Genomic DNA, 14,301 nt, shown 5'->3' on the forward strand with positions numbered 1-14,301 from the left:
GAGACTGTGCCTACATTTAGCCAAGGAGCTAAGCTAGCAAACAAAAACAGAGCTAAGTGCTGTGGTGCCAGAGCTGGCTGTTCAGAAGCAGTAGTTCTCCAGGTCAAAGAGGCTGCAGGACCTGTGACAGCACTGCTCCACAATGCTTCGCTTCACCACCATCTCCATTTGGTCCCGCTTGGTGACTTTATTCTCATTACCCATTGATGATGCTCTGCCTGCCATTGGAGGTAGGAAACCTGGAATGTAGTGTGAAAAGCTCACTGGGAGTAATATTGCCTGGAGTACATACTGTTCTCACTACATCATGGGAATCATACTGATATACTGTAAAATATAGTGCATCTTTGTGATATGGTTTTGTGCTGTCAAGTGTTTTGCAATTCATATCCTCACGCAGCATGGGGTTGTTGCCTGTCCTGGGCATGTAGAGAAAACCTCTCTCCCCACAGACCAGGTGAAGGGCCTTAACGAGGTGAGGGCCACACAGATGCTGTGAGGCAATGGCTTGGGAGTCTGGGCACGACATGATCAGTAAGACCAGCAGAGATGCAGTGTGGAGCCACAGCGCAGTCATAGCGGAGAAGAGCTGTGGACACAAACATATTTTAATGAGGAAGCAGAAGCTGGGAAGCTATAGATATAAAGATCAAAACCAGGAAATGAGAAAAGAAGAAGATGGTGGTGAATGTACAGAAGAAAGAGATGGAAGAGTAGACTGAGGAAAAGCTCACCTGCAGTGTTGGATGAGGAGGAGATGGACGAGGTTTGGAGGAGTAGTATCAGGGTTGCAGAGAACTGGTTGGTGTGGTGCCCAACTAAGGGCCTCCTCTCCATTAATACTCTCGTAATCACCTGGATCCGCCTGCTGCGCATGTGTATGCGTGTTTGTAAAAAGATGAATTGTTGTCAAAATTGCCAGTCAGCAGACGTTACATGACACTTTAGTTCTGACTGACTGGTTTGCCGGAAAAACTTTGCAGCACTTAGTAAAACAAACTGAGCTAATGAGCCAACATGATGTGATCACCTCTTACTGAGAAATACTGATTACCAACCAGCCTTCTGTTTTTTCTGCTGAACAGCAGCCCACTGATTGCTCAATGTACTTTGCAGTTTATTCCAACATATAGAATTTTATAGGACGATGTTTTTCTTTTTATAAGTACTGACGCATGATAGTGCTCCAGACAAGCAGCAACTTCATCATAATCTTATTTTATTTATTTTTTTCAGTCCCTCAAGCAGACCATCCCAGCTACCGTCCATGCATGCTTTCTTTGTTTGTTGTATGAAATGGTGTGGTGCTACAAAACACAGCAGGTGTGTTCAGCACTTTAGCTTGAGGGGTAAATTCTGTGATAGGTCATTCCCTCATTTTAGAAACAGGTACCCTTAAATTACATATGACTTCCTCAAATAAATAGTATCTCTAAACATAACATACTTACATTAAATTGACAGAATTACATGGACAACAAAATATAACACCAATATGTAATTGCTGAATTTTTCATTCCAACACCCCGGGCATTACAAATGTTATTGCAACAGCTCATGCTCTTCTCTGGAAGGCTTTTGTGAATCTGGCTGCAAGGATCTGCATCCAGCAAGCTACAAGAGAATTAGTGAGGTTGAGCACCGGTGTGAAGTCAAGTTCCTCCACTCTAAACTGAGAAATAAACCCCATTATTTATATATATATATATAGGGAGGGAGGGAAGGTTTGTTGGAATCAGCCGATTGAAGCATACACTACACAATATTGTGACAGAGGTTTTGTGGATATAGAAACTGTTCACTTTCTTGCTCACCATAGTAAAAGTCAAAATCAAAGTGGATATGGTGTACCATCCATGAGTTTTTCAGCCATTGTTTTCTTCTACTGTCTCAAAGGAATCACGATCTATCCAAGTGACATTGTTGACACGGGAGCATGAAGCAAGACACTTTTATATTGTAAAAGAGAGCATGTCCTAAGATAGACACACCATGTTGTGGCAAATATGTGCCTGGAATACAACAGTACATGTGGCTGGTGAAACCAGCTTTTAGGTGTCAAGACATAAAGTATAAAGATCAGTTACCAGCACAGCTGTGTACACTTCTCTGCTTCTCTGTGCCCTCTACAGTACCTTTCGAGGCACGTTATATTTGGCTTCATTCATATACAGAAAGACTTTTATGTGGACTGCTCCAGGTCTATTTTAGCAAGAATAGCCTATCTGCCTCCTTATTTTGGTGAGGTATTGCAGGTTGCAGTGCATGTGGATTACTGGGATGACTGCCTCAGCTCTGTGTAAATTCATTGCTAGAAGTCGGATTTAAACACTCCTTGGCCTGATCTCATTTTTCTTACTGAGCCTACTGAAAAGTGTTGCCCACCTTAAGGGCCTAGATGGCACATGAGATTGTAAAAAAGAGAAGTAATGTGTTGATAGCCAAAGAATGGTGCATCATCCATTTCAGTGATCACCCAGTAGGTACAAGAGTTTCTGGTGAGGATCCAAAGGAGTCATCTATCTAAAGTGTTTGATCATCAGCCTCTCAAAGGTGTTCATGATCAGGGATGTTCAATAATGGTAGAACTACAGAAGAAGAAGTGGTAGAACTACAACTAAGATAAACCAGAAAAGATTATACTGTATGTAACATGTTGCCAAACAGTAGTTTACCACTCCCAGGTCCTTTCCATTCTGATGAACGGGAATCCAGAGATTAGGTCGGTATAATAGTTTCAATTTGGCAAATGGACACAAATATTTAAACATTTTGGTGCCAATTCTGCTTCCAGCGGTCTAGATGGAGACTTTTGTTTTTGCTCTCTGACCTATTTTGTATGTTTAGACAGCATGGATGCAGCCCAAACTGTCTTAACACTCCTAACTGTCTTCACTGAATTGCACAAAACAGATTTGATTATACCAGCTCTGGCAACATTGAAACTGCATGTTCCTCTTTCAGTAATCACAGTCAACATCTATGTCCTTTTATGTAAATGGTAGAGATGAGCATTAGAATTATTTTCTGAGGCGGAATAATTAAGCCAGTTCAAGTCAGTTATTTGATTAATCGTGATGTCACCAAAGCGGTCACACGAGTGTTTAGGTGTAGCAAATCCAGTCATTTCTCTTCATCTCTCTTTCAAATCTTTTTTTCTGCTGAAGCTCATCATTTTTGTGGCAATGATGTACCTCTTCACCATGCTGATCAAACTGTGGAAAGATAACTGCAACCCACTTAATGACCACTCAACTTTGATTGAGTAAAATAATTCCATTATTTCTTTTGCTGAATCTGCCAACATATCTCCCGCCTGCTCTCAATAGAAACTGTGTGTAGCACACAGAAACAGTGCCATAAACCTTAGTTCAGCTTCTCTACAATGTAAAAAATGTCAAAAACATTTTTTTTTTCAATATTCTATGACCTTTTCCAGTAAATGAATAATCGATTGTTTATTCACATCCCTAGTGCACTTGCTGCTTTTCTATCTTAGCAGACAAAGCACACAATGATGATGGTGGGCCACCACCATTGGGACCAATTTGGGATTCCATGTCTTGCTCAAGGGCACTTCAACATGTGCATGGGAGGAGCTGGGGAACAAACCACCAGCCTTGTAATTAATAGACCACTCTCTACACCTACTGAGTCACAACCACTGAACATTATCTCTCATGTTCCACATAGTGAGAAGGATAAATAACCTTGCTAAGGGCATTGGACCTATGCAAATTTGGCAATCTGTGACTGGCCTAAAGTGATGGGACAGAGTAGCTCTCCTTGGAGTCTCCATCTCAGATTCAATACAAAGTTTTCACTGGCTCAAGGAAGAACACACAAGACTATATTGACATCCAGCTACCAGCCCACATAATTATGGCAAACACAAACACACCAAGATCAGCCAATCTGTGCCTAAATGCATATGGCCTTAATGACAGTATGTTCCCTACTCAAGAGCACTACAGCAGTGATATGATCTTGCTGTACTGAGGTCAACTTGCTCTGTTAGACAGGGGTCAGGGCCCACTTATGACTTAATGCATATCATGGATTCTGCTTCTCCAGGAAGCATTAAAAAATTACCCAAATGGGCAACATGATCAAAAGTAGAAATATTTTAGAACAAGAGAGCCTGGTTTTCTACAAGTCCTCTCTCCTGTTCCTGACAAAAAGGAGAGAAAAGTAGTTCGCATTTAGAGATAAGCACAAAGGTTCATACAGGGGGTACTGCTGGTATTACTCTTGTTGTGGCAATGTAAATGCATCACACTGTGGGGTCTTGACATACTTATGAGGAAAAAAGCAAGTCCCCAGAATGTAAAGAATTAAGTTTTAGAGTGATGACATGGTTCAAGGTAAAGGTTAGATGTTAGGCAAGAAGTGGTTATGGTTAAGGGTTAAGTCTCCAAGAAATTAATGTAAGTCAATGTCATGTCCCCTGAAGTTAAGGAAATACAATGGCCCCCATCTTCCACCCAGCGCCAGGCATACAGTCCCATGTCAAAGTGTAATTCCAAATCTTGCGCCTGAGGCAGTCCTTTTTTCCTAGCGCCTGCGCCGTGAGGGTACCGCATACACTTTCATCCACTTGGGAGTGTTCATGCAAATTAGGGGACTTTGAAGGCATGTTCTGGTGCACTCAGGATCTTGAGGATGCAAAAACAAGTGCACCAGTGACTAACAAAAAGCTGGCCTAGGTCAACAGTGGTAATACAGACGTATAAACATGCTCCTCAGATGAGATAACACAGGCTGGAACAGCTTTACTTTTCACCATGCAACAAAGACAGGACTTGAAAACATTACTTCAAGGACTCTAAAGGACTCTACAGTATAAGATCTTTTTCTTGCTCTCTGCTTTTGCAACAGCATCATGTTGCATTAGATGGACCCTCTTATAGCTCATTCACCTATGGTCTGTCAGCTGCAGGTGAGAACACAGCTAGCTACTTCCCAATACATTATGGATTACTTCACATTTCCAAATATCAACCAATCAATTATAGAACATTCAACCTTTAAAATTTTATTTTCAAAATTTTTATACATCATAAAGAACAAAATGGCATTTACTAATAAGAAGTGAGACAGAGCTGTCCATGCCATGTCACTTCATGTTCAAGAGTGATATTTGTTGCAACGCCTGACACTCTCAGGGTTTTGTTATATTTTCTTTCATCAAATGCATTCAAGCATTGTACCTAAAAGTGTATGGAGACTTTGAACAATTTAATTCCACAAGAACACAAAAAGAGAAAAGGTCACAGCACATTGTGTAGCTCATAAGCAAGATTCTCAATTTCTGTCTGTCTGTATGATATTTATAGGCAAGATGAAGCAGCTTTAATTATATAGCACATTTCAAACACGTTTCAAGTCCTTGCATAGGCAAAGAAAAACTATTAATATTAAATTATAGTGGATTTCATGACTATATGATTTGTAATACTGTATACTTAAGCCAACAATCATTTACTTACAAGGACCTTTTTGATACTAAATAGTATACATGGGCTTTGATTTAGTGTGAATTTTAAGGATTATAATATTAAACTAGACAGCACTCAGAGTGCTCAGGTTCCCCATAATGCCATTTATGCCTATATTCAAATGATAAATGAACCATAATATGATTCCTTGACCATGAAAACACACCTCCAGCATTTGAAGTCACACTGATATTATTACTAGTTTGAATATTATTCCAAAAAAGGTATTTCACTATTGACAGTTTTCTTCAGGATGTAGCTCACTAACATTTGAAGATAAAATCCGCTATCTCACTTGTAGCTAGTTTTCTCTGAGCCCTATAAATGTGAACATTCTGGATCAGTAGGTCTGGAATATTACTTGGATCAGAGCAGACTTTGGTGTGTGGTTGATCTTATGTGGATGTTATTGTGGAAAGGTTTGTCTAAGCACTGTAGGCATTATGTATGGAATTAAAAGCCAAAAGTTTGAAATTGGCCCTTGTAATGGACTGTTCCATGGGCTATACCCCGCCTCTCCAAAATAAAAAAAACTAAACAAAACATCAAAATCCATTCATTACTGTTTGAGTCATGCTGTGAACAAGCCAACCAACCAACAAACAAACACACGCCAGCAAAAGCATTACCTCAGCCTTGGTGGAGCTAACAAAGCTTCTTTGGCAATGAAACAAAACCTTTTTACATTAGAAATGTTTATCCTTGTGAGGTGTGTTAAAGAAAACTGTAGAGAAATGGAGAAAGAGGGTGAAAAAAAAAGCCTCCCTGAGCATTGTTATTTCACCCACAATCAAGATGCACTCAGCACTGACAGTTTCCATGGTTTTATTCTATTACAGTGATTATTTTAAAAGTCTGCACAATATATACATTCACTGGACTGCCATTTCAATTCTAGCAAAACACTAAGGACACTATACATTCATCACAAATAGCTGCTAACTTTGTGCAAGCTGCTTAGAGATCTGCGGTCTGTCTGCTTAGTTTTTGAGTTTCAAAGCTGGAATAATGCACCTTTGAAGACTGCAGTATTTCATGACTACATGACATTTCAGGCAATTAGCTAGCATTTGTCCAGTGCAACAAATGAGCCAGCAGCAGGAGTTCAGTGATTTCATCGTGGTGACAGAGTAAATGAGATGCAGTTAGGATCAAGTGAGACCAAAGCAATAGCTTTGGGTTCATTCTGGTAATCTTGCTTAGTCTCTACTTTGTTAAAACAAAGCCTGCAGATTCCGGTTGTGAAAGGCACATTGGAGCACTATCCTAGCCTAATTCTCTCCTCAAAAACCAAACACAAATAAATTAATTTAGCTATTTGTTGTTCAAATTAGCATGGAGTGTGGCAGGGACTCAGAACACAGTCATCATTTTTTTATGTAGAGTACAATGTCACTGCTGCAATACACAGCTCCCTGAAATCATTTTAATTCCAGAGCGATACCATGTAACATTCATTCATTTTCCGTGATGTAAGGTTTTTGCAGAATGGCTAAAAAAAAAAAAAAAAAAGAACATCCATCTAAACACCCATAATAGACACACAGCCAAGCAAACACATGCAAACAAATGTCAAAGCCAACTGCACATCAACTGCAAAACCAAGAAGCAGCTCTAAAATAGACTGAAAATGGTAGCTGGTATGAATAATGCACAGGCCTGAGAACAGGTGAGGAATGATGTATGTGTATTGCTCGTCACCAAGTACTTTGATACAATCACACATTCTCTGAATTGCCCAGCTGTGCATGAGCATGTGCAGCATGAGGGCAGGCCTCTGATTGATTATGTGACACTATAAAAAAGAAACTACAAGCAGTCAATAAAATGTACAAAGCACAATCTTGATAGCCGCAATACTAAGTTCTACACACTTGGGACATGCACACTGCAAAAGTAACGGCAAAAAAATACCAAGAACACTGATGTCACTTGAAAATCATCATTGGGAACAAAATGGCCTTCCACCTCAAGTGAACTCTAATCAAATCTTCTGAGGTGACTGATTTAAACAGCCCTAAGTAAGAACACAATTAACCTCTGGGATTTTGGAAAAGTCCAACACAAGTCTATAAATCACAGCAGTTACAAAAACAGAGCAAGAGAGAAACAAAATAATGGCAGTTTTTGTGCATAGCACTGCCAACGAGCATGCAAAAAACAAAAGTCCTATCATATTAGAAAAACAGTAATCAGATGACACAGTCATGTCAGACCATAATTATTAATTAGAAACAGGCTGTCAAATTGCTGAATAAGCTGGTTTCAATTCACAGGCAGCATGTGATAAATCTCTGGGAGGCATTCGTGGTAACATACGTTATGATCTATTTGTCCTTGCACTGCTTGAATAGAAAAGTTAATTAGGCCTTCTATAATGAAAAACCTGTTTCCTCTATCAGACAAAATAACTTCTCTTATCAGTGCACTATGCCTTAATGTCTACAATACTGAAGAGAAAGTACAAAAAGGTAAAAGTACAAAACAGATAAACCCACAGACACATATGGAAATAAAATGAAAAACATGTACAATGCAGATAATTAAAAATTATGCCCTTCCTTACAAACAAATTTAAAAAGAAGACAAGTACAATTATGGCCACATAACACATACCTCATGGTACTCTGAGGAGGAACACCACTTTCAAGGAGATTTCCATGATTACCTGTGCTTAATTTAGCATAGCTGAAATACACAGTTTAACTATAAAATACTGTATATTCCTCAGAGGTGTATGGTGCATAATATCCTCTAAAATGGCCAACTAATGAAATTATTGGCTTTAATACACCAGCAGTTTATAAATGTTTTCACCAGACTAAAGTGCAATTTACTGCGTAGTTCAGGGTTTGCAGTAGGCCTATAGCACTACATACATGAAGAAGTCTTCCATTTTAAAGCTGCTTACATCTGCCAGAATAAGGTTTTCCGTATAAAAAATATAATGGGAGAACATTTGCTACACACTTCCACAATTTGTAGACCTCTAGAGAATAATTTAGGAGATGTGAGAAGAAAAATAGAGTTCAGAAACTGCATTGTCTTACTTCCACCCTTATGTATTGGAAAGCATCCAAGATTGCACTCTATGATTCCACTGAATTATTTCCTCATACTGATCCAGGAACCATTAAGCTGTCTCTTGGAATCATTGTTGACAGCCATAGTGAAACACAGCAATAAGGTCGCTAGAACAGCATAACATTGCCCTGAACTGTTGTGTACAGTGGTGCGAACACCATGAACCAAACAACTATACATCACCAGAGGGACTTGACAGCAAAACCCCATAGGCTTGTTTCAGGAAACTAGCATTATTGAGCGTTTCAGTGCCGTCATCCATTTAATTTCTCCATTGTGTATGAGCCACTGAGCATTTTCTTTAATGCAAGGTATTGTGGCGTGTATAATCCAAAGTCACATTCAGTTCCTAGTAACAAAACCTGCAAACAAGCACCTAGGTCATAAAAATAAACTAATAGTGACCAGTTACTAATCGTTTATTCACACCTACCAGCCAATCAGAATCAAATATTCTCAGGCCCTGTGGTATATGTAGAAGTATGCACTTGTATAGGCAAAGAAAAACTAACAAGAGTGAGTCATACATTAGTCATGTCCTTGGACTGTGCTGCTTGAGTGCAGAAGTTGTGTTGTGTAGCTGTGAGTTGAAAGGCAGTGAGAGCCCTTGAGCAGGAAATCCTGTAACAAAAAGAGTATGAGGGAGTACAGGGCCCAAATACACTACTACTACTATCATGGTGTGTGTGGATGAGTCTTAGTTGGTACATGTGCACCTGTTTCTATGTGTTTGTATGTGTATCCATGTGTCTACTTTCCACTTGCTCATAGCAGCCACCTCAGGAGCTGAAGAGATATAATTCTTCAAGTCAGCAGTTCTTACAGATGGAAAACAGAAATGGAAAAAGGCCCTGGAGCAACGTTTGTTATGCATTAAACACAGGTGTGACTCTCACAGCTGATAATGATGTCCAGCATACTGTCACAGTGAGCTGTAGTGCCCTAAAAACAACTTTCACACTGTCCACTGCACTCAGGATCCTACTTTAAATGTAGTAATTAATTTTTGACAGCAAATTCTAAAACCAGAGCTAACTGTAAACTCAGAATCTTGAGTGGAGTCTTAAAACATACAGCTACAAAGCTGAGAGTTGGTTCATGTAGTTGATCATGATAATTCACTTCTATTCACTTCAATTTCATTTGTATAGTGCCAATTCCTAACAAAACCCACCTCAGGACACTTTACAAAGTCCAGACCTTGGCGACAGTGGAGAGGAAAAACTCCCTTTAACAGAAATAATGTCAACACAACAAACAACAATCAAACACTGTGCAGGTTGATGTGACTAGTGACTGCTTATCAGAAATGTAGAGCTCCAGAGCCAGGGCTACCTGCAGAAATGTACAAGAAGAGAGAGAGGACACACTACAGGACAGAGGAGACAGTTAGAGGCATATAATGCTGGCATATAGATGCATGGAGAGAGAGGAGAGGACAGGAGAGGATCATGGGAGGACCCCCAGCAGTCTAGGCCTATAGCAGCATAATTAAAGGAAGGCTCAGGGTCACCTGAGCAAACCCCAACTATAAGCTGCCTAATCAAAACTCATTTGACACAAAAGCAGAGGACCTTCTGATCTATACATCATCTTCCAAAATTCAGCACAAATAAAAGCTTATCACCGATAATTTAAACCCAAATGATTTGAAACATAAATATGAAGGAACACTCTACACCCATCAAGCTTCCTCATGCCAGCTGATTATCTTAATAGCGAGTGAAATGGTGCTTGGCACACCTGGCACCTCCTGGAACATGTCAAGCTGCAGTGTGGACGAGCAACAACACACACACACACACATCTGGTTAGCTTAAACATGTGGAGCACTTGGGAAATCAGTCAAGATCCAGTCCCAGAAGAGCAAACAGCCAAAAATAGGAGGGAGCTGAAGAATGAGGAGACTGCAATGTTATGACAGGTTTAGTTATTGGTCCATTTTGTGGTTTGTTTTGACGTTACATTTTATAGTTTCACCCTTCATAAAACGGGTACAAAGAAATGGTTCTGACTTGGCCACAGAGTGAAAACTGCTGCGTCTGGAGAAGGAAAGCGGGCATGACATTTACTTTGCCACGATCAATCTAATTTGAGCCTCAATGTGGTGCAGAGTAAACACTGGGCATTCTCTGAAGTCAATGGTGAGAGGCTCAAAGTATCACTGCCTCCTGTCTGACACAAATTAATTGCTTCCACTTAATGTCTTGACAGTTCAGAAAATAAAATTTGGACTTCTCTTCTTGCTAGCCTCCCAAAGAAGAAAAAGTGTCTCTTTACAGTACACTGTGAAGGATTTGTAGACTCATTCATATTAATAACCTGTCACCTGTATCTGCACACTTTCAAAGGAGAACCAAAAATGAACAGGATGATAATCAGAGAAAACAGGGCTGTTAACCCTAACCGTATCTCGGCATAGAAAGGGATTGCAATTCTGTTCCTCTGTTTTAAAGTGCTGAACAGTCAGCTCCATTGAAAGGCCAGGACAAATGATTGCAGCACCACCTGCACCGAGTGGAGGGAGGACTACTTTCTGACGTCAGGTTCCATTTGCTCTAGGGGGGCAGCCGATATGTTACGAGGATGGCTGACCTCAATAGCCAAATGGAGGGAGCAGTGAGAGCGGCTGCGTGTTGACTGGTGGTGCAGATCGCTACAAGTGGGTAAACACACAGTTTGATAAACACACACAGAGGCTATCACAGACACAGGCCTGCCCGTGCAAATATTTGAGACCATGAACGAAGGACATGCTACTGAATGCTAAAACTGACAAAGCAGATCAGTTGACTTTCTCTCCTGTTTTTGTTGGACTCACACAAATGTACTCATACGTATAAAGTTTGAGCAAATTAGGGGATTTTAGATGTGAAAAGAACTAAATACAAAACAAACATTTCCTGAAAAGTTAATGTAGTGTTATATTTTATTTGATGAATTAAAAAAGTGTTAAACTAAACAGTAATTATGGCATGTACAAACATTTGGACATCCTTTTACTTGTCAGACATTTATTCATTATTCCTTAACTGATTTAATTAAATGCCACTGAAACTTGTCAGTTGATGACAATTCTCTGAATCTGTAAACCTTGTGGTGACACCCAGCAAGCTTGGGTTCCTCTAAGCAACTAACTGAGGATCTGAAAATGAAGCTAATTCATGAACACAGAGCAGGCGAGGTTATAAAAAGATATCAGTGCATTGATATAATGCATCCCCAGGCTACACCCTTACCCTAACATCAACCTAACTCAACATCTTAACACTCATAAAGACTGTTATGCCTGCAAATGGCAACAAACAAAAAATGTGTAAAATGTGATGTAAATGGCATCAGAACATTACAAAGTAAAGGTTGAGGCTGACAATATTCATTTAAGAGGCTGTATAAGATATTACTGCACTGTGATTAGTACAGTTGAGCATAACAGATGCACCTGAATGCACTTATATAAAGAATGGTCATTATTCAGAGGTAAAAATCAACCTATTTCAAAGTGTACCATTTATCAAGCAGGCATGAGAAGGCATGATGAATGTCTAGCATGGGCACAAACATTTGCCTTAGTTGTTCAGGCGGTAATTAATACAACATTATAGGTCATTGCAGACTTATTGAAATTACCCGCCAGGACATGCAAAGTCAACGAAACAATCACCTACCATAGATCACCGTTACTACCAGCACAACGGAGGAAAAGAAACAAACCTGTCAATGTCACAAGGAGTCTCATTCCAGGAACACAGCTGAGAAAAATGTGAAAATTCAATTTACACGTAACATATGATCACACTTCGCTAACAATTCTCCACTGAGATCTTTGTTGCTACCACTTCATGTACTGTAATTGAACTAATAAGGCAAAACTATGCAAAACTCTTGGAACATATTAACTTTACAAAGTTTTTTTGCTTCAACACAGTCTGTATTACTGAGTGGAGCTTGGAGGGACACAACACAGGAGGACTTCTCATAATACTGACAAAATATAAAAGCCTCAAAGATTTTATGCTGTGTTGTCTCTGAATATCGCTGCAGTGGATAATTGAGTAATAATCAAAACACAGTGAGCTTGAGTGTGTTTTTCAGTTGCTCAAGTCAGTTCTCAAGTTCCTGCACTCCTCTTAGGGCTCTGTGGACATAATTAGGCTGACTGAGGGACGCCAGGCAACTCTAAGTGTGTTAGCTCTAGTAGTTGAGAAGGCAGCAGTCAGCTAAAATGTATGCACCTGATATGAAGCCACTGTAGCCGGGTCACCTTGTCTCCTAGTAATTACATTTATATACAACTAAACTATAAACAGCTAATTTAATTTGGAGGAAGCATAACCACTAGCTGGCTTACATTCAGATGCAACTTTTCTATGAATACAGCAATAAATTTTTTTAATGCATATAGTCTCCATCTGTGGTTAGGTATAGGCAACACTGTTTTCTGTAGGAAATGTTTTCTATACTAAACCAGACCTTTCCCTTACTTTAATCAAGTGTGCACTGATGATCAGCATAGTGTAATGGGGTTCCCAAAAGAGGCAGCATGTAAATAAAGATGGCTGAATCCCTCTCTTTCAAAAAGATGAAAGCTTTTTCAAAGAAATAAACATAAGACAAAAACAAATTTCATTTGAAAGGTACTAATTTTATTGTAATTTCTGTTCAGTCACTAGAGTGCCAAGTGAGACTCAAAACAAACTCATACCAGAAACACCACCTTTCTGCACTTTGTCCCATCCCATTTCCTAAAGCTTTGATGTAAAGTATGCCTGGCTGTGATAAACTATACAAATGGCAGCTTCTAGTCCAAAGCTAGCACTGCTAATGTGACACAAAGCACCAACTCTACACAAAGCTCAAATTACTCCAAAATTTAAACCCGATTATTTCATTAGAAAGGTAAAATTATACTAGTGTTACCAAGCAAACACATTAGTTTTAGATGCTAATGCATCTAGAAGACTACATCTGAATCATATTTGAGTCCTCTGACTGCTTTTAATGCTCTCCATCTCAAAAAGCCAATCCGAGTACCCAGAGAGAACCCACGCAGGTACAGGGAGAACATGCAAACTCCACACAGAAAGGCCCCGAGTTGGCCCAGGCTCGAACTCTGAACCTTCTTGCTGAGAGGAAACACCGCCAATCACCGCGCTGCCACTTATAAAACTGTATACAGTGGGGCAAATAAGTATTTGATACACTGCCTTTTTAAAAATTTTTCCCACTTACAAAGAATGGACAGATCTGTAATTTTCATCGTAGGTACACCTCAACTGTGAGACAGAATCTACAAAAAAATCCAGTTAGATTTTTAAATAATTTATTTCCATTTTATTGCATGAAATAAGAATTTCATACAATATAAAAATAGAACTTAATATTTGTTACCGAAACCTTTGTTTACAATTACAGAGGTCAGACGTTTCCTGTAGTTCTTGACCAGGTTTGCACACACTGCAGCAGGGATTTTGGCCCACTCCTCCATACAGGTCTTCTCCAGATCTTTCAGGTTTCGGGGCTGTCGCTGGGCAACACGGAGTTTCAGCTCCCTCCATAGATTTTCTATTGGGTTCAGGTCTGGAGACTGGCTAGGCCACTCCAGGACCTTGAAATGCTTCTTAGAGCCACTCCTTAGTTGCCCTGGCTGTGTGTTTGGGGTCATTGTCATGCTGGAAGACCCAGCCATGACCCATCTTCAATGCTCTTACTGAGGGAA

At 39.7% G+C, this 14,301-nt stretch overlaps 1 protein-coding gene across 1 annotated transcript in view; it reads right to left on the bottom strand.

Annotated features, from left to right (window-relative positions):
• LOC109959979 (insulin-like) overlaps window positions 1–14,301 on the bottom strand; it is a 47,095-nt gene continuing 32,794 nt past the window's right edge. Inside the window, exons 2-4 of the mRNA XM_020599783.1 lie at window positions 735–868; window positions 397–589; window positions 1–239 (exon numbers count right to left, since the gene is read on the bottom strand). Coding sequence (XP_020455439.1) covers window positions 82–239; window positions 397–577 — 339 coding nt within the window. The 5' untranslated portion in view covers window positions 578–589; window positions 735–868 and the 3' untranslated portion in view covers window positions 1–81. The remainder of the gene's footprint in view (window positions 240–396; window positions 590–734; window positions 869–14,301) is intronic.

Source organism: Monopterus albus, unplaced genomic scaffold (genome assembly GCF_001952655.1).
Source record: "Monopterus albus unplaced genomic scaffold, M_albus_1.0 scaffold42.1, whole genome shotgun sequence".
Lineage (NCBI taxonomy): Eukaryota > Metazoa > Chordata > Actinopteri > Synbranchiformes > Synbranchidae > Monopterus > Monopterus albus.